We start from the raw sequence: 18986 nt of genomic DNA, 5'->3' as shown, positions 1-18986 counted from the left end.
CCCAGCACTTTGGGAGGCTGAGGCAGGCCGATCGCCTGACGTCGGGAGTTTGAGACCAGTCCGTCTCTACAAAATGAAACAAAAAAGACATTGGTCTTGAAACACCTGCTGTCTTCAGGGAAAGGCGCTGTTCCCAGAGATGACCACAAGGCGGCGGCAGTGGTACCTGTTCCCACAGACCCGTGGGCGGTTGCTTATTTTACGCTATTTGGAACTGGGCTAAGACCCTCAGAACCCAGGCGCCTCCCAGATACTCTGCAGCGTTTGGGGAAAGGGTAGCTTCAAGTTACTAGGAACATGCCTCTGTGTCCTTGGCTCAGGGATGTCTCATGTGGAAAGTGGATAGGGTGACGCTGTTGGCTCAAGGTTAGGTAAAGTTGTGGGGTCAGGACTGTAGGAACAGTCCCACTGTCCCCAAAGTGAATAGTTTATTTGAATATTTATTTATTTATGAAACAGAGTCTGACTCTGTCGCCAGGCTGGAGGGCAGTGGTGTTCACTGCAACCTCGGCCTTCCAGGTTCAAGGGATCCTCCTGCCTGAGCTTCCCGAGTAGCTGGGATTACAGGCACCTGCCACCATGCCTGGCTAATTTTTGTATTTTAGTAGAGCTGGGATTTCAGCACTTTGGCCAGGCTGGTCTAGAACTCCTGACCGCAGGTGATCAGCCCGCCTCAGCCTCCCAAAGTGCAGGAATTACAGGCATGAGCCACCTATCATGGCCTATTTTTTTTAAATTGTTTTTTGAAATAGAGGCTCCCTGTGTCACCCAGAGTACAGTGGCTCACTGTTGGCTCACTGCAGCCTCCACCTCCCAGGTTCAAGCGATTCTGCTGCCTCAGCCTCCCAAGTAACTGAGATTATGGGCACACACTACCACACGTGGATGATTTTTTGTAGTTTTTGTAGAAACAAGGTTTCACCGTGTTGGCCAGGCGGGTCTCGAACTCCTGACCTCAGGTGGTCAGCCTCCCTCGGCCTCCCAAAGCTCTGGGATTACAGGTGTGAGCCACTGCGCCCATCCTGACATTTCCATTTGAAGACATTTATAGTGTGAGCGTGGTGGCACACACCTGTAATCCCAGCACTTTGGGAGGCTGATATGGGTGGATCACCTGAGGTCAGGAGTGTGAGAGCAGTCTGGCCAACATGGTGAAACCTGGGCTCTACTAAAAATACAAATATTAGCTGCGTGTGGTCACGCTTGTAATCCCAGCCACTCGGGAGGCTGAGGCAGATGAATCCCTTGATCCTGGGCGGTGGAGGTGGCAGTGAGCTGAGATTTTCCCACTGCACTCTGGCCTGGGCGACAAGAGCAAAACTCAGTTTCAAAAAACAAACAGCTGGACGCCGTGGCTCACGTCTGTAATCCCAGCACTTTGGGAGGCTGAGGCAGGCAGGTCACCTGAGGTTGGGAGTTGGAGACCAGCCTGGCCAATATGGGAAAACCTCATCTCTACAAAAACAAACACTTTCCACTTCAGGGAAAGGTGCTGTTCCCAGAGATGACCACAAGGCGGCGGCAGTGGTACAGGTTCCCACGGTCCGGGGAGGTGGTTGCTCATTTTACACTATTGGGATCTGGGAAAAGACCCTCAGAACCAAGTCGCCTCCCAGAGACTCTGCAAGCGTTTGGGGAAAGGATAGCTTCAAGTCATTAGGAATATGTCTTAGGGTCCTTGGGTCAGGGATGTCTCATATGGAAAGTGGGTGTGATGAAGTTGTTGGCTCAAGGTTGGGTAAAGTTGTGTGGTCAGGACAGAAGGGACAGTTTCGCTGTCCCCAAAGTGAACAGTTTATTTTAACATTTATTTATTTATGAGACCGAGTCTCCCTGTGTCACCCAGGCTGGAGGGCAGTGGTGTGATCTCCGTTTGCTGCAGCCTCCAACTCCCAGGTTCAAGCAATTCTCGTGCCTCAGCCTCACAAGTAACAGATTATGAACGCACACTACTACACCTGGCTGACTTTTTGTAGTTTTGGTAGAGACAGGATTTCACCGTGTTGTCTAGGCCCGTCTTGAAGTGCTGACCTCAGGTGATCAGCCTCCCTCGGCCTCTGAAAGTGCTGGAATTACAGGTGTGAACCACTGCGCCCAGCCTGACATTCCCATTTGAAGACATTTATTGGTTGGGCAGGTGGCTCACACCTGTAATCACAGCACTTTTGGAGGCTGAGGCAGGCATATCACGTGAGGTTGGGAGTTCTAGACCAGTCTGGCCAATGTGGCAAAACCCCATCTCTACAAAAACAAACAAACAAACAAGATACTAGTTTGTCTTGAAACACCAGCTTTCAGGGAAAGGTGCTGTTCCCAGAGATGACCACAAGGCGGCGGCAGTGGTACCCGTTCCCACAGTCCGGGGGCTGGTTGCTTATTTTACACTATTGGGAGCTGGGGAAAGACCCTCAGAACCCGGGCGCCTCCCAGAGACTCTGCAAGCGTTTGGGGAAAGAGTAGCTTTCAGTGATTAGGAATCTGCCTCTGTGTCCTTGGCTCAGGGATGTCTCATATGGAAAGCGAGTCGGGTGAAGTTGTTGGCTGAAGGTTAGGTAAAGTTGTGTTGTTTGTAGGGACAGTCCCGCTGTCCCCAACGTGAAGAGTTTATTTTGGTATTTATGTATTTTGTTTTGAGACAGTCTCATTCCGTCTCCAGGCTGGAGGGCGGTGGCGTCATTTTGGTTCACTGAAAGCTCCGCCTTCCAGTTTCAAGGGATCCTCCTGCCTCGGCTTCCCGAGTCGCAGGGATTACAGGCACCTACCACCATACCTGTCTAATTTTTGTATTTTTAGTAGAGCTGGGGTTTCAGTACGTTGGCCAGGCTGTTCTGGAACTTCTGACCTCAGGCGATCCGCCCGCCTCGGCCTCCCAAAGTGCAGGAATTGCAGGCATTAGCCACCTCGAGTGGCCTCATTTTTATTTTTTGAGACGGAGTCTCCCTGTGTCACCCCAGCTGGAGCGCAGTGGCTTAATGTTGGCTCACTGCTGCCTCCACTTCCCAGGTTCAAGCAATTCTCCTGCCTCAGCCTCCCAAGTAACTGAGATGACGAGCGAACACCAGCACACCTGGCTGATTTTTTTTGTAGTTTTGGCATGGACAGGGTTTCACCGGGTTGCCCAGACCCGTCTTTCACTCCTGACCTCAGGTGACCCTCCTCCCTCGTCCTCGAAAAGTGCTGTGATTACAGGGGAAAGCCATGGAGCCCGGATTCCAAGTCTGGACTTTTGGCCTTACCGCCCCCTCCCCATTTTGCTTGGCAGTATGAGGAGCGAGCGCTGAAAAAAATCCGCCGGAAAATCCGGAACAAGCAGTCCGCCCAAGAAAGCAGGAAGAAGAAGAAGGAATATATCGACGGCTTGGAGACTCGGTGAGTAGTGCCGGGCCCGGACTCCACACTAGGGGCAGAAACTGAGGCCCAGAGAGAGGGAGACATGGCTCAGGCCGCATGTCTTAGAGTCTGACAAAATTGGAGGTGGTTTTTCTCTCTAGGAGACATCATGCTTCGTACTGATGGCGGGGATGGAAAGACACAGGAGATGGTGTAGGACAAGGGTTTGGGAACCCAGTGCCCCCTGGAAAGTGTGCGGAGAAAGGACAAAGTGTGACCCATCCAATTCTGACCCTCTGCACTGACCCTCTGTCTGAAGACAGACACTTCCTTCGTGTGTGTGTGTATGAGTGGGCGCGCATGGGAGGGTCTCTGTCACCCAGGCTGGAGTGTTGTGGCACAATGTCGGCTCACTGCAACCTCTGCCTCACGGGTTCAAGTGATTCTCCCGCTTCTGCCTCTCCAGTAGATGGTACTACAGGCGCCTGCCACCACACTTAGCTAATTTTTTTTTTTGTATTTTTGGTAGAGGCGGGGTTTCACCATGTTGTCCAGGCTGGTCTCAAACTCCTGACCAGGCTGGTCAGGTCAAACTCCTGACCTTAGGTGATCTGCCCACCTCGGCTTCCCAAAGTGCTGGGATTACAGGCGTGAGCCACCATGCCCAGTCTGTCCTCCCTCCCTCCCTTCCCTTTTGAGACAGAGTTAGCTCTGTCACCCAGGCTAGAGTACAGTGGCACAATCTCGACTCACTGCAACCTCTGCCTTCCAGGTTCAAGCAATTCTCTTGCCTCAGCCTCCTGAGTAGCTGAGATTACAGGCACCTGCCAACATACCTGGCTAATTTTTGTTCTTTTAGTAGAGATGGGGTTTCGCTGTGTTGGCCAGGGTGGTTTCGAAAAACTCACCTCAGGTGATCCACCTGCCTCGCTCTCCCAAGGTGCTGGGATTACAGGCATGGACCACCATTCCCAGCTAGCTGTCCTCTTTCTTAATGCGATCTGCTCAGCTCCTGATCATCTTCATCCAGGGTCATTCTCTCCCCACCTCCTGGGTAATTGTATCCTATTTTACTGACAGGAAGACTAAGGTTGGAGAGTGAAGTGGCTGGGCCAAAGGTCATGGGCAGGGGGAGGGTTGTAACTTGGATTTCCCAGGATGCCTGGGTGTCCTGACATTTCATTTTCTGGAAATGTCACTGACTGTATTTGGCATTCCATTCCTGATCCAGGGGATTCAGCTTCTTTTCTTTTTTCTTTTCTTTTGACACAGTGTTTCATTCTTATTGCCCAGGCTGGAATGCAATGGCTAATCTCAGCTCACTGCAACCTCTGCTTGCCGGGTTCAAGCAATTATCTGGCCTCAGCCTTCCCAGTAGATGGAATTACAGACATGCACCACCATGCCCCACTAATTTTTTTTTTTTTTTTTTGAGATGGAGTCTTGCTCTGTGGCCAGCCTTGAGTGCAGCGGTGTGATCTCAGCTCACTGCAAATTCCGCCTCCCAGGTTCAAATGATTCATGTGCCTCAGCCTCCACAGTAGCTGGGGTTACCAGGCACCCACCACCATGCCTGGCTAATTTTTTTTTCTGTATTTTTTTAGTAGAGATGAGGTTTCACCCTGTTGGCCAGGATGGTCGTGCTCTCCTGACCTCGTGACCTGCCCGTCTTGGCCTCCCGAAATGTGGGGACAACAGATGTGACCACCGAGCTGGCCTTTTTATTTTTGAGATGGAGTTTTGCTCTGTCGCCTAGGCTGGAGTGCAGTTGCGCAATCTCTGCTCACTGCAACCTCCGCCTCCTGGGTTTAAGCAACTCTCCTGCCTAGGCTTCCTGAGTAGCTGGGATTGCAGGCCTGTGCCACTACACCCAGCTAATTTTTGTTTGTTTGTATTTGTAGTAGAAACAGAGTTTCACTATATTGGTTAGGCTGATCTTGAACTCCTGACCTTGTGATGTGCCTGCCTTGGGCTCCCAAAGTGCTGGGATTATGGGCATGAACCACCTCGCCCGGCCAGGGGGTTCAACTTTGAATGAGCATTAATGAACATTAAAGCAGAGATGAAACTTAGGAACCAGGCAGATGTGGGTTCAAATCCCGGCCCCGTCTGACATGCAGAGTAACCTTGGATGAACGACATCCCCTCTCTGGCCTTGTGTTCCTTGCTAGTAATGTGAGGCCTCCCCAGGAGAGGTCAATGGGGCCAGCTGGTGACTGGTGTGTTCTGAATGTCACTGTATCTTTGTCCTTTCAGGATGTCAGCTTGCACTGCTCAGAATCAGGAGTTACAGAGGAAGGTCTTGCATCTTGAGAAGCAAAATCTGTGAGTCTGGGTTCCTTCAGGGCAGAGGACAGTGAAGCAATCCCAGAGTCCCTTGCGGGAAGAGCAAAGAGCCTACCTGATGGCGGAGTGAAGTAGGGAATGAGTTCCATCTATGAACCAGGCGCAGTGGTTCACGCCTGTCATCCCAGCACTTTGGGAGGCCAAGGAGGGCGAATCCCCTGAGGTCAGGAGTTTGAAACCAGCCTGGCCTACATGGTGAAACCCTGTCTCTACTAAAAATACAAAAATTAGCTGGGCATGGTGACACGTGCCTATAATCCTAGCTATAGTCACTGGTGAGGCTGAGGCAGGAGAATCTCTTGAACCAGCGAGACAGAGATTGTGCCACTGCACTCCAGCCTGGGCAGCAGAGCAAGACTGTGTCTCAAAAATAAATAAATAAATAAAAATAGAGTAGGAGGCCCTTGAAGGATGGATGGAATTTGGACTTTAGTGGGGCTGGGGGATCCCAGAAGTGGACGAGAAGCAGGACTGAGGCCCTGTAGGGCTTAGCACTGGCCTGCCTGTCCCTCTAAGGTCCCTCTTGGAGCAGCTGAAGAAACTCCAGGCCATCGTGGTGCAGTCCACCAGCAAGTCAGCCCAGACAGGGACCTGTGTTGCGGTGAGTCCTGGCACCCCCAGGAAAGCTGGGGACCTAGGCTTTGGCAGACATGCCCATGGGGAGGTGACAGTGTGTCCAAGCTCCCCTCATGTCCCAGCTCAAGGATGAACCAGTCTTGTCTTTGGGGCCTCAGTCTCCCTGCGTGTGGGATGAAGGTGCTTGCAGGGGACAGTAGGGAGGGGGTGACCCTGCTGCTGTCTCCCCCAGGTCCTGCTACTGTCCTTCGCCCTCATCATCCTCCCCTCCATCAGCCCTTTTGCCTCCAACAAAGCCAAGAGCCCTGGGGACTTTGCGCCTGTGCGAGGTAGGGGATCCCTGCCTTTGAAACCTTTGTCTGGGCTCCCCAAGTCCCCATCTGGGGCCTCTGGGTAGGGGGAGAAGACCCCTGTTCCCCATTCCCTGAGGCTGAGGCCAGGGAAGGGAGCGCAGGACTGCACCTTTGCCTTGCCTCCTATGACACACTCCTTCCCCAATCAGTCTTCTCCAGAACTTTGCACAATGATGCTGCCTCCCGCGTGGCCCCTGATGCTCTGCTGGGCTCTGAGGCCCCTGGACCCCGACCTGAGGCTGACAAACCCAAAGAAGGGTCTCCAGGCAGCCCCAGGGCAGCCTGGGGCTTCCGGGACACCGCGGACCTGACCAATTCGATGGAGGAGCTGGACAATGCCAGCCTGGTCCTGAGGAACAAGACGGAGGGGCTGGGCGAGGTCGCCCTGCTAGACTGGGTGGCACCCGGGCCAAGCACTGGCTCCGGACGTGCAGGGCTGGAGGCGGCGGGGGATGAGCTGTGAGCTCCATCAGGACTGTGCTCCCAGGCCCCTCTGACCAGAGGCGCCTTGGGGGTGCTGTACTGGACGGCGACCCACCTGGGGATGGGAAGTGAGGCAGAGATCCTGTCAGACATGCCAGGATGGGGAGACACAGCTCATAGCCACACACCCAGAGCCTGACTGAGGCCCACGCAGGAACTGACACTCAGACACGGACAAAGAGAGGGCCATGGGGCCCAGGAAATACACACAGAGCCAGACGCCGAAGCAATGAGCAGACACACAGCCTGAAAAAGACCTGGACAGACAGACAGACACTGCCTGAAACAGACACAGACAGACAGACACAGCCTGAAACAAACCCACACAGGCAGAGAGACAGACAGCCTGAAGCAGATGTGGAAGAACAGACAGACATAGCCTGAAACAGACCAGCACAGACAGACAGACAGATAGCCTGAAACTGATGTGGACAGACAGACAGACACAGCCTGTAACAAACCAGCACAGACAGACAGACAGACAGCCTGAAACGGGTGTGGACAGACAGGACACAGCCTGAAACAGACCCAGACAGACAGACAGACGCAGCCTGAAATAGATCCGGACAGACAGACAGATGCCCAGCAACTCCCCCCCAGGGATCCCCCCGGGCCTCCCTCGCACACTGGGAGGAGGAAGCCGCCGAGACTGCAGGGACCCTGGCTCCGGAGCCCCGGGTACGCCCTGGTCTTCGGAGCAGCCAAGGCTCACCATCACCCACCTTTTCTAAGACTGCCCAATTCAAAATAAAATATTTTGACAGAACCTTGTTTTGGGGTAGAGGCGGAGTCTGGGGGCTCCGCCACTCCCTAGAATGAGGGGTTGGGCCAGCCTGGGATAGGGGAGTGAGATGTGGGCTCCACGCCCCTGCCAGATCCCTGCGCTGGAGCAGCAGCGGGAGAGGCGCCGGGCGTGGCTTCAGCACCTTGGAGAGCGGCAGTGGGCCAAGCGCCGGGAGCCCGGGACGCGCTTTCAGGGTGTGTGCGCCTGGCTTGCGGGGAAGGCAGCTGCCTTCCTGGGGATCTGGGCGGCCCACCCTGCTCGTTTTGCCGGTCAGGATACGGAGGTTTCAGGGAGGGACTACCCAAGGTCACAGCTGGGGAGGGTGGAACCTGGCTGCGCCTGCGCCCTTCTGTGGCATTGCCCCCACTGTGGGCTGTGCGTGACAAAGGACAGAAAGGGGCTCAGAGCCTGGGGCAAATGTGAAACAAGAAAACGCCGCTCGTAAGTGCATAACTACAGACTGGGTGCTCAGAAAATGCCAGCTGCCATGTCGACTTCATCAGAAAACTGGCCTGATCCCTCCAGAGGCGGGGTTGGGGGAGAGGGAAGCCCTTGTTCCCCACCCTGGGCTTGAGGGGCAGGGATTGCAACGGAGCACAGGCAGAGGGTCCAGGGAGGAGGGGACCACGAACTCCTGACCCAGGAGGGCGAGGACCTACCACAAATTTGGAATTTATTTATTTATTTTTTTAAAAAACTGGGTTTCACCATGTTGGTCAGGCTGGTCTTGAACTCGCTCGACCTCAGGTGATCCACCTGCCTTGGCCTCCAAAGTGCTTGGATTACAGGCATGAGCCACCACGCCCGGCCAAATTTGGAATTTAAACACTTACTGGATGCCTGTAAGTCCAGCACTTTGGGATGTGGAGGCGGCTTGACTGCTTGAGCCCAGGAGTTCAAGACCAGCATGGGCCACATAGTGAGACCCTGTCTCTACAAAAATGCAAACAATTAGCTAGCTGTGGTGGCAAACACCTATAAACCCAGCTACTTGGGAGGCTGAGGCAGGAGAATCCCAGGAGGTGAAGGCTGTAGTGAACTGAGATCACACCACTGCATTCCAGCCTTGGTGACAGAGCAAGGCTCCAGCTCAAAAAAATAATGATTCTGAGACGCAAGAAGGAAGTTCTGTTTTTATTGCATTGAAGACTTTTCCAGAAGCCTGGTGGACCCATGTCTCCCTCTCTCCAGCTCCAAAGGCAGTACCAGCCTCTGCTGTGTCCCCCACTTTGAAGTGGGTCTCCCCTTCTGCAGGGCCCATGGAGGAGGAGTGGGTGGGGTGTGGGGGGCCCAGAGAGAGGTCACTCCTGTTTAGACTAGAGACCAGGGAGGGCCCAGCCACACCTCCCAACAACACCCTGAGTCAGAGGCTGGGGTATAGCAGGAGCTCAGCTGTCAGCCCTGGGGTGTGGTTTCTTCCCAGACCCCCACCAGAGGCCCGTGGAGCCCAGGGAGAGACCTTGGAGGGCAGGTGCGACCCCTGGAGCGCAGCTCTCAGAGCCCTGAGGTTTCCCGGGGGAAAGAGACAAGTGACAAAGTGAGACCACGAGAGAAAAAGAATCGACAGTTTCTACAAAAAGCCCCGCCCTCCCCGAGCACCCTGGTCAGCTGGGGACCACCTCAGCCTTCACCCTTTTTGGGGGTCTGTGGGGTGCAGGGCTGGCGGGCCGCTCCCGTTTGGGGCTGTCGGGCTCTGAGCCGTTGTGCTGGGCACAGGGCTCCTGCTTGTGGCTGGCGGGGACAGAGCCGTTGATCCGGGTGGGGGATTCCTCCTTGGACTCCAGCTTGGGGGCAGGCGGGCGGGGCAGGGGCGGCAGCGCCCTCTCCAGCACACGGGGACCGTCCCAGGGGGGGATCTCCAGCCCGAGGTGCTTCATGAGCCGGGTCATGACTTCGTCAACGTACCCATGGATTCGGAGGTCTGCGTGACGGTCCTGCCGGGAGTTGGGATGGGTCAGGCGTCGGTGGCAGAGGGTGCATGGGAGCCCTGGGCAGGGTGGGCTCAGACACCTACATGCTTGGTGGGCTGCAGATTGACGATGACCAGGCGGCCTCCCCGGCGCTTGGTGGCCAGTGGTAGATTCCCGCTGGGTCGGATCTGCAGCGACGTGCCCAGGGTGATGGACAGGTCGGCGTTCCTGGGGCCAGGGAGTGTGGGCTGAGTCTGATCCCCTCTCCAGCCCCGCTCAGGCCAACATCCCGAGCCGGCCATGGGATCCAGCTCACACCTAGGTCCTCTGTGCTCACCCGGGTGGTCAAGACTGGCCCCACTCCAGAGCCAGGCTTCAGGATCCCACCCCCTCTCCTCTGCTGCCCGCTAGCAGGGTCATTGATCGTTCTGGAGAGAATGGCAGTGTGGTAACAGCTTGGAACCCTAGGGTGGGACCCTGGCTCAGTCACCTCCAGGCTGGGCAGCATTGGCTAGAGGAGTCGCGTGGCTGAAGCTTCTGTTTCCTTGTGCAGCATCCACCCAGAACCATAGTGAGAAGTGTGCGTGTGTGTGTGTGTGTGTGTGTGTGCGTGCAGTCGCTGGCATGGCCCACCTCCTCCAGGAAGCACCCTCTTACTGCCTCTGAGCTGGAGCTCCTGCCCCCATACTGCAGCTGGCTGTATTTCTGCCATCTCCCCAGCCCGCCCCACTGTGGGCTCCCTGGGGGGGTCAGACCTGCTGGCCTCATCGGCGAGCGCCAGGTCCCGGTCCGGCAGGGAGTCCTCCCAGTCTAGGATGGTGTCCCTCAGCTCCCCCCTGCAATGAGGAAGCTGGGAAGAGTCCAAAGGGGCCTCGTAGCCTCCCCTGGAGCCCAGGGCATGGGCAGGGTCGCTCACCTGCAGGCCCGCAGCCCCCTCGCCTTAGCCACGGTGCAGAGCCGACCCGTGGCCTTCAGGCCCATGCTGCCCACGACCGTGTCCCGGACGTACTGCCTGTGTCAGGGAGCAAGGGGAAGGCCGGGGCCGCGTCAGCCCCCAGGGGTGTCTCTTGTGCTGTTTCTAGGGGGACATTCTCCCAGGGAGGCGTTGGGGTGGACAGGTGGCCAGAAGTCAGCAGCGAGCGATGCAGAAGGAGGAGCCTTCCGTGAACATCAGGCCGGGATGCTGCTCAGTGCCCAGAGCACAGAAAACAAAGGTAGGAAAAGGTCCAGGACAAAGGGGCTGGGGATGGGACCCCGCAGGGCATCCCGGACCAGGAGAAACAGAACAATTAGAGCTTGGGGGCAACAGGCTGGGTCTGGATTCAAACCAGGGACTGGAGAAGGCCGTGTCCCCTTTACTTTTCCTGACTTTAACTGTTTTTTTTTCTGTTGTTGTTTTTTTTTTTTTTGAGACGGAGTTTCGCTCTTGTTACCCAGGCTGGAGTGCAATGGCGCGATCTCGGCTCACCGCAACCTCCGCCTCCTGGGTTCAAGCAATTCTCCTGCCTCAGCCTCCTGAGTAGCTGGGATTACAGGCACGTGCCACCATGCCCAGCTAATTTTTTGTATTTTTAGTAGAGATGGGGGTTTCACCACGTTGACCAGGATGGTCTCGATCTCTCGACCTCGTGATCCACCCGCCTCGGCCTCCCAAAGTGCTGGGATTACAGGCTTAAGCCACCGCGCCCGGCGACTTTAACTGTTATACAGGACCAGCCTCCGGGGCTTTCGCCTATAATCCCAGCACTTTGGGAGGACGAGGCAGGAGGATCATTTGAGGCCAGGAGTTGGAGACCACCCTGGGCAACACAGTGAGACCCTATGTGTATAAAAATAAAAAACAGAGGAGAAAAATGGAGATAAGCAGGCCCCTGTAGCTGTAAGCCCAGGACCACCAAGGGGGTCTGGCCGCCGCCGGCAGCCAGGAAGAGGCAGGAAAAATCCTCCCAACAGGTTGCAGAGGGGCACGACCGTGCAGACACTTGGATTTTGGACTTCTGGTTCCCAGAACTGTGAGATCACAAATTTCTATTGTTCTAAGCTGCTCATCTGCAGGGTGCTATGGCAGTGCCAGAACACTGGATGTAACTCCCCAGGAGGAAGGCATGTCCCTCAAATCCCTCCAGGAGGGAGGGATGACCCTCAGACCCTCCAGGAGGGAGGGATGACTCTCAGACTCCCCAAGAGGACAGAGTGATTCTCTGACATCCCCCCAGGAGGAAGGGATAATCCTCACATCCCCGCAGGAGGAAGGGATGACCCCCAGACCCCCCAGGAGAATGGGACGACCCTCAGACCCCCCAGGAGGGTCACACCCAGTTCCCCCATACCCTCTGGGTCTCTGGGACATCAAATTCGACCCCCAACCCCCTCTGACCCGCCCTGGGGAGGGATGGTGGCTGCATGGCCCACCTGGTGCACCCAGCTGGGGGCAGCCAAGACCCCGCCCCGACCCCACGTGGCACTCACGTCTTACACTTGGCACATTCTTCCACGAACATGTTCCCATGAAGCTCTGCCAGTTTGTCCCTGTGAGAGGAGAAGGAAGAGGCTCGATGGTGAGGAGGGTTCCCTGGATGCCCAGGCTTTGGGGCTGGTGCTAAGCCCCTCCTCCAGGAAGCCTTCCCTGACTCCTCTCCCACAACATCAACTTCTTTCTGGCTCTTCTAGCTCCTGGCTCTACCATTCACCTGCTGTGCATCTCTGGGCAAGTGGCCCAACCTCTCTGAACCCAAGAAATCATGAACCCCTGTGGCTGAACCCACCTTAGATGACGGGAAGCCCATTCTACTCACAAAATCCCCGTCCCCCACCAAGAGCATATGGGAATCTCTTGTTGTCACCAGGTCAGAGACCCAGGAATAGGAATTCCCAGTTTATAATGGAAAACACAGAGGCAGAGTGCTAAGGCCCAGGCTCCAGAGGGAGTGAAACCTGAGATCCAATCCCAGCTTCATTTATGTATTTCTTTTTTTTTTTTTTTTTTTCCTAAGACAGAGTCTCGCTCTGCCCCTCAGGCTGGAGTGCAGTGGCACGATCTCAGTTCACTGCAACCTCTGCCTCCTGGGTACAAGTGATTCTCCTGCCTCAGCCTCCTGAGTAGCTGGAATTACAGGTACCTGCTATCACACCTGGCTAATGTTTTGTACTTTTAGTAGAGATGGGGTTTCACCATGTTGGTCAGGCTGATCTCCAACTCCTGACCTCAGGTGATCCATTCGCCTCGGCCTCCCAGAGTGCTGGGATTACAGGTGTGAGCCACCTCGCCCGGCAGCTTTATTTATTTAATTAATTTATTTATCTATTTTTGAGACAGAGTCTTGCTCTGTCAGGAGGCTGGAGTGCAATGGCACCATCTCGCTCACCGCAACCTCTAACTCCCTGGTTCAAGTGATTCTCCTGCCTCAGCCTCCCGAGGAGCTGGGAATACAGGCACCCTCCACCACACCCAGGTAATTTTTTTTTTTTTGTATTTTTAGTAGAGACAGGGTTTTACCATGTTGGCCAAGCTGGTCTTGAATTGCTGACCTCAGGTGATCTACCCGCCTCGGCCTCCCAGAATGCTGGGGTTACAGGTGTGAGCCACCACACCCTGCCCCCCTTTGCTTTTATAAGCAGAGAAAAATTTCTTCCTCGCTCCTCATCCCTGGGTGCCCATCTGCTCCTCTCAACACCCACCTGGCTGTCACTGGTTGCCCCAGGGTGAGGCCCAACAAAGAGAGGCAGGGGAGGGCCACACTTTTAATATGAAACCAGCCTGCCCCACAGTAGTGTTCATGCTCAGTATCACACAAATAAAGGTAGATATTAATAAAGGTGGATACAGGCCGGGCGCAGTGGCTCAAGCCTGTAATCCCAGCACTTTGGGAGGCTGAGGCGGGTGGATCACGAGGTCGAGAGATCGAGACCATCCTGGTCAACATGGTGAAACCCTGTCTCTACTAAAAATACAAAAAATGAGCTGGGCATGGTGGCACGTGCCTGTAATCCCAGCTACTCAGGAGGCTGAGGCAGGAGAATTGCCTGAGCCCAGGAGGCGGAGGTTGTGGTGAGCCGAGATCGTGCCATTGCACTCCAGCCTGGGTAACAAGAGCGAAACTCCATCTCAAAAAAAAAAAAAAAAAAAAAGGTGGATACTAAAAACACAACAGCCGGGTGCGGTGGCTCACGCCTGTCATCCCAGCACTGTGGGAGGCCGAGGCGGGTGAATTACCTGAGGTCAGGAATTCGAGACCAGCCTGGCCAACGTGGTGAAACCCCGTCTCTACTAAAAATATAAAAATTAGCTGGGCATGGGGGTGGGCATCTGTAATCCCAGCTACTCAGGAGGCTGAGGCAATCACTTGAACGTGGGAGGCGGAGGTTGCAGTGAGCTGAGATCATACCATTGCACTCCAGCCTGGGTGACAGAGCAAGACTTTGTCTTAAAACAAAAACAAAAATAAAACTGCAACTTCTAGACCCTGAGAGCTTTCCTCCCCGAGCCCCACCCCAAAGGAAATTCTGCCTCTGACTCCGGTGGGGACAGCTCTGAGCCATGGGACTCAGAAGCCTCCACACAGTAGGACAAGAAAGACCCAGAGAGCTCAGGGCTGGAATCTTAGAGAACGAGGAAAAGGGGACTCTCCCCCTAAAAATGCAAACACGGTTTGTGGAGCCCCAAGCATTCCTGGGGGGCGGGGCCAGGGTGTTACCTGGGGAAGCCGGAGCGCACATGGAGCCCGTCCACGTTCTGGCTGACCAGGAAGCGGAGGAGGCCCACACGTTCCAGCTGCACCAATGCCATGTGGGTCTGCGTGGGCCGCGCGCTCTCAAAGGTGGTGTCGAACTTGGGGGCCAGGCCCCGCTCCTCCATGGTCCAGACTCCGTGGGGACCCCTGAAGGTGGCAGGCGGGGAGAGATGGAGGGGGAGAGGGGAACAGAAAAAGAGAGGGAGAAAATTGGAGAAAGAGAAAATCAAGAGACAGAGTCAGAAAGAAATAGAGGGTACATTTGGAAGAACAGGGAGAGGGAGACAGAATAAGACAGAGATACAACGAGTTAAAGAAATCCAAGTTAGAGACAGAATTGGAGACAGACAGAGGGAGAGACAGAGAGAGAGCGATGAATTCACACGAAGGCAAAAATGACTTATTCAGCTCAACCAACTTTGTTGCTGCTGTCCTGAGCCTGGATGGTCACATGGACCCAAGCCCTGCCCTCCAGAAGTCCTTGATCTTGGGGGAGACAGGTGGACACAGACCCTCTGGCCCCACAGGGTCAAGCCTGGACCAGAGGAGGCACCTGGACCTGGGGAAGCCCAGTGGAGGTGGTGGGGATCCTGGGGCACATGGAAGGGTTCCCTGGAGGAGTCTGAGCACCTCTTGAAGGGTGAGAGGGAGTATCAGACAGAAGGGGTAAACAGACGCCAGGGTGCTGGGAAGAACCTATGAGTTTAGGAGAAAACGCAAGTGTTTTGGGGGCTGTAGCAGGTGCAGGAGGGGCTGACGCTGGAGAGGTGATTCAGGGCTGGGCAGGAAGAAAGGGCTTCAGCTTCCAGCACCAGGAATTCAGAATTCTTACTGCCTGGCAAAGGGGAGCCACAGCAGGTTACGGAAGAAGAGAAAGAGGAGAAATTCACACCTTGGAATTCTGGTTTTTGTTTTTTGTTTTTGCAGCCAGGTGTGATCAGGCCAAGGGGGTGAGTGGAATGCTGGTTGGGACTTCAAGGGACACATCCTAAAGGGAGGGGGTATCACCCATCCCCGCTGCCCAGGACACATCCAGAAGGAAGGAAGATGGATTGGCCCTAATGCCTAGTTGTGTGTGGCTCACAGGGAAGGCCGTGGCAGGCTGGTGGCCCTTGCCTCGATGTCCCCTGCACACTCACAGACCTGAAGTCGGGGATGCCAGAGGCGGTGCTGATGCCGGCCCCCGTGTGAAACACCACATTGGAGGACTGCCAGACCAGCCTCGCCAGCTCCCACACCTTCCGCTCCAGCTCCTCTGGGGGGTCGAAGATCTGTAGGGGAAGGAGCAGATGGAGGGGTCAAAACAGGTCCCGCAAGTGGCAAGGCCATACACGAGCCACAGACTGAGCTGTCCCATTCTTGCCTGGGGCAGGAAAATAGATTGGAAAAGGCAGCTTGTCCTCATGTGCCTCCTCTGCCTACAGCCCTCCATGGCTCCCGCCTGCCTTGTTAAAGCCCTAGCCCTGCCCAAGGCCCACCAGCCCCTGCACTACCTGCCCTGCCCCCTCCACACCCTCTTCTCCTCCCTTACCCCGCCTCACTCACTCTGATCCAGCCCCCCAGGGAGGCCTCCTCCCTCTTCCTCCATCACGCCAGGCACGGTCCTGCTTCAAGACCTCCGCACAGGCTGTCCCCACACCCTTGAGTGCTCTTCCCCCAGATACCCACATGGATGCCTCCTTCACCTCCTGTAACTTGTGGTTCAGAGGTCACTTCAGTGACAGTGACGCCCCCCTTGGCCACCTGGTTTCCATGCAACCCCTAGTCAGTCTCCCTTATTAGAAAGAGGGGTTAACCTGTCTTGCTCCTGACTGTGGCCCCCTTACCTAGAAAGTGCCTGACCCATAGCACGTGCTCCAACAGTGTTGGTGGAATAAAGTGACTAACAGGCCGGGCGCGGTGGCTCTCGCCTGTAATCCCAGCACTTTGGGAGGCCGAGGAGGGCGGATCACGAGGTCAAGAGATCCAGACCATCCTGGCCATGGTGAAACCCCGTCTCTTCTAAAAATACAAAAATTAGCCGGGCGTGATGGCACGTGCCTGTAATCCCAGCTACTGGGGAGGCTGAGGCAGGAGAACTGCTTGAACCTGGGAGGTGGAGGTTACAGTGAGCCCAGATCGCGCCACCGCGCTCCAGCCTGGGTGACAGAGCAAGATCCCGTCCCAAAATAAGTAAATAAATAAATAAAGGGACAGCAGCAGTGAAGAGTGGGGCTTCTGGACAGGCACACACCATCAGCGCTCACTAAATGCAAGACTCGGAATGCATGGGTCAGCCTTTATGGGATGGAGCCACCTTCACCTCGTGTGCAGAGAGGATGGAGATGGAGACCCAGAAGTGAAGTGACTCCCAGAGGGCGCGGAGGGGACAGCGGATCCCTCCACTTCCCCTCCGAGTGGCTGGAGGGATCTTCCTGGCACGTTCTGTCCAGACCCCTCGCCTGGGCAAAACCCTTCTCCATCCCCCTCAGGAGAAAGTGCCAGCTCCCCAGCCTGGTATTTGAGCCCCGTCCTGGCCCGGCTCTGGACACCTCCCCGGCCTAATCGTTCTCCAGGTGCGTTTATTCCACCACCCTGCCTTTGCGTCTGCCGTCCCCTCCTCCGGGAACTACACGCCCCCGCTCTCTCCGATCAGCCCCGGCCGGTGGCCACCGAGTTGGGCGTGTTCGCGTCCCCGGGTGCGCAGGGGTGTCACTTCCCGCCCCTTCCTCACTGGGAAGTCCCTCCCATTGTCTAGCCTCAGTGTCTCCTGATATTCCCACAATGCCCTGCTGCCGTCCGGACCCTCCCGGCCTACGGACCTGGGAGCGACCCTCGGGATCACCGGATACGCTCACCTCGGGGAGGCCGCACTTGCCCTTGTCTGCATACGGCGACAGCCCCGCAGCGTAATTCACCGACATCCTCGCCGCCCCCACGGGAACAATAAAGTTTCGCTTGTTGAGGCCGCTTCCGCCGGAAGCGGGGCGGGGCGGGGAGGAAGGAGGAGCCGCGTTCCTGTTCCGCGAACCCAGCCTCCCTCGGCAAGGCGCATGCGCCGCGTGCAGACGCCGCGGGCGCCATGTTAACTGCTGTCAGAAGGAAGACCCCCTTCTTGGATGCAGGCATTCTCGGGGTTTGGGAAGGGGCTGCCCGATGACCCGAGCGGGAAATTGAGGCGGCCGCCTACTCTCACCCGAGCGGGAAATTGGAGCGGCCGCCTACATGAGAGTCCTCCAGTCACCTCTAAAATGAGGGACACAGGCTATCGATGCCCCCCATAACCCCGTTTTACGTGTTAGTAAATTCCATAAGGACAGTGCCAGGCAGCAGGGACCCCCTAGTCCAAGGGTCTTGAATGCCACCCTGAATTATCTGAAAAAAAAATTTTTTTTTTTGGTAAGACAGCCTCGCTTTGTAGCCCAGGCTGGAATGCAGTGGCGCAATCTCAGCTCACTGCAACCTCCTCCCGGGTTCAAGCGTTTCTCCTGCCTCTGCCTTCCGAATAGCTGGGATTACACACGCCCACCACCGCGCCCAGCTAATTTTTTTTTTTTTTTTCTGATTTTTGTGTTTTTTAGCAGAGATGGGGCTTCACCATGTTGGCCAGGCTGGTCTCGAACCCCTCACCTCAGGTGATCCACCCGCCTCGGCCTCCCAGAGTGGGGATTACAGGCGTCAGCCACCGCGCTGGGCCAAGTTATCTGAATATCATACAAGTGGAGGTTCTGAATTTTGCAGGACAGGTCCTGCTCATGGTCACTGGGGCTGGTGGCCTGGAGGACTTATTTAAGAATCATGTGTTGAGCACCTACTGTGCACTGGGCACACTGGGGAACAAAGATGGTACCGTCCCTGCCCTGGTGGCTGGGGGTGGACACAAAGATATGACCAGGTAATGGTGACATGGTGTGGTTGCAGTGCAATGGGGGATGCAGAGGGCACAGGGCAGCGAGGGGGCTCACGGGAGGGCTTCCTGGAGGAGGGGATGTTGCAGCAAAGATCTAAAGAGTGCATGAGTCAGGTAGAGCCAGTTGGGAGTGACTTGAAATATAGAAAGAATGTTACCGGTGGGGGAAACAGCGAGTGCAAAGGCTGAGAAGACAGGAAGAGCGTGGCTCCTTCCAGAAACTGAAATCAGTCCAGTGATGATAGGGAAGATCGTGGGTGTCTTCCCGCCAGAGCCAGTTGGCCAACAGGCAATCCGCTGCCAGCCTGTCTCCTCCCTCGGCTCATCCCCAGCCCCCTGGGGCGGCCGCCCGCTCAGAGCTGATCAGGTGTCAGAGTGGAGCGGCTGGAGCTTCTCGGGGCCCAGCTGGGAGTGGGTAAGCGGAGCCGGCAGTGGGCACTGTGGCCGGGAGCTCGGGGCACTGGAGCTGCAGGAGGTAGGGGAGGAAGGAGGTGGGAGAGGCCCAGGTTGGAGGTTCCCTTAGGGCCCCAGGCCCCTGAGCCCTTGTGTGTGGGAGAAAGAAGCCATGCTGGGTCCCAGCCGGGA

General features: G+C 55.9%; 3 protein-coding genes across 16 annotated transcripts in view; 2 read left to right on the top strand and 1 right to left on the bottom strand.

Moving 5' to 3' along the window:
• Positions 1-8934, top strand: part of CREB3L3 (cAMP responsive element binding protein 3 like 3) — a 48140-nt gene extending 39206 nt beyond the window's left edge. For both annotated transcript variants that reach the window (XM_010349468.3, XM_003938810.4), the window contains exons 6-10: positions 3263-3369; positions 5587-5655; positions 6193-6277; positions 6485-6581; positions 6755-8934. In XM_010349468.3, coding sequence (XP_010347770.1) covers positions 3263-3369; positions 5587-5655; positions 6193-6277; positions 6485-6581; positions 6755-7068 — 672 coding nt within the window. In that variant the 3' untranslated portion in view covers positions 7069-8934. The remainder of the gene's footprint in view (positions 1-3262; positions 3370-5586; positions 5656-6192; positions 6278-6484; positions 6582-6754) is intronic.
• A 53-nt stretch (positions 8935-8987) lies between these two features.
• Positions 8988-17463, bottom strand: SIRT6 (sirtuin 6). Of its 4 annotated transcripts, none has more exons than XM_074384788.1 (8): positions 17314-17463; positions 15662-15783; positions 14477-14665; positions 12252-12311; positions 10699-10794; positions 10538-10618; positions 9887-10010; positions 8988-9806 (listed from the first exon to the last, which is right to left on the bottom strand). In XM_074384788.1, exons 1-8 carry the CDS (start codon positions 17413-17415, stop codon positions 9477-9479), a joined length of 1104 nt encoding a protein of 367 aa, XP_074240889.1. In that variant the 5' UTR covers positions 17416-17463; the 3' UTR covers positions 8988-9476. The 4 variants fall into 4 exon arrangements, with proteins under 4 accessions (XP_074240889.1, XP_074240890.1, XP_074240891.1 ...); XM_074384789.1 differs by having other exon boundaries at positions 17350-17463; XM_074384790.1 differs by having other exon boundaries at positions 9666-9806; positions 9887-9970.
• Positions 17464-17545: 82 nt separating this feature from the next.
• ANKRD24 (ankyrin repeat domain 24) overlaps positions 17546-18986 on the top strand; it is a 42891-nt gene continuing 41450 nt past the window's right edge. For 3 of the 10 annotated variants that reach the window (XM_074384781.1, XM_074384780.1, XM_010349476.2), the window contains exon 1: positions 18423-18876. In XM_074384781.1, coding sequence (XP_074240882.1) covers positions 18553-18876 — 324 coding nt within the window. In that variant the 5' untranslated portion in view covers positions 18423-18552. Of the gene's footprint in view, positions 18387-18419; positions 18877-18986 lie in introns of those variants that run through there. The other 7 variants (XM_074384782.1, XM_010349473.2, XM_074384786.1 and 4 more) reach the window with 5 other exon arrangements.

Source organism: Saimiri boliviensis, chromosome 14 (genome assembly GCF_048565385.1).
Source record: "Saimiri boliviensis isolate mSaiBol1 chromosome 14, mSaiBol1.pri, whole genome shotgun sequence".
NCBI lineage: Eukaryota > Metazoa > Chordata > Mammalia > Primates > Cebidae > Saimiri > Saimiri boliviensis.
The sequence above is the reverse complement of the archived record's forward strand: the minus strand, read 5'-3'. Positions and strand labels throughout refer to the sequence as shown.

Excerpts from the sequence above, each read along its gene's own strand:
- SIRT6 (XM_074384788.1), bottom strand. The coding sequence starts at position 17,415 with ATGTCGGTGAATTACGCTGCGGGGCTGTCGCCGTATGCAGACAAGGGC. Across the intron at positions 14,666-15,661 it reads ACCGCCTCTGGCATCCCCGA|CTTCAGGGGTCCCCACGGAG; the intron begins CTTCAGGTCTGT and ends CCCGCCTGCCAC. Across the intron at positions 12,312-14,476 it reads GTGCGCTCCGGCTTCCCCAG|GGACAAACTGGCAGAGCTTC; the intron begins GTAACACCCTGG and ends CTCCTCTCACAG.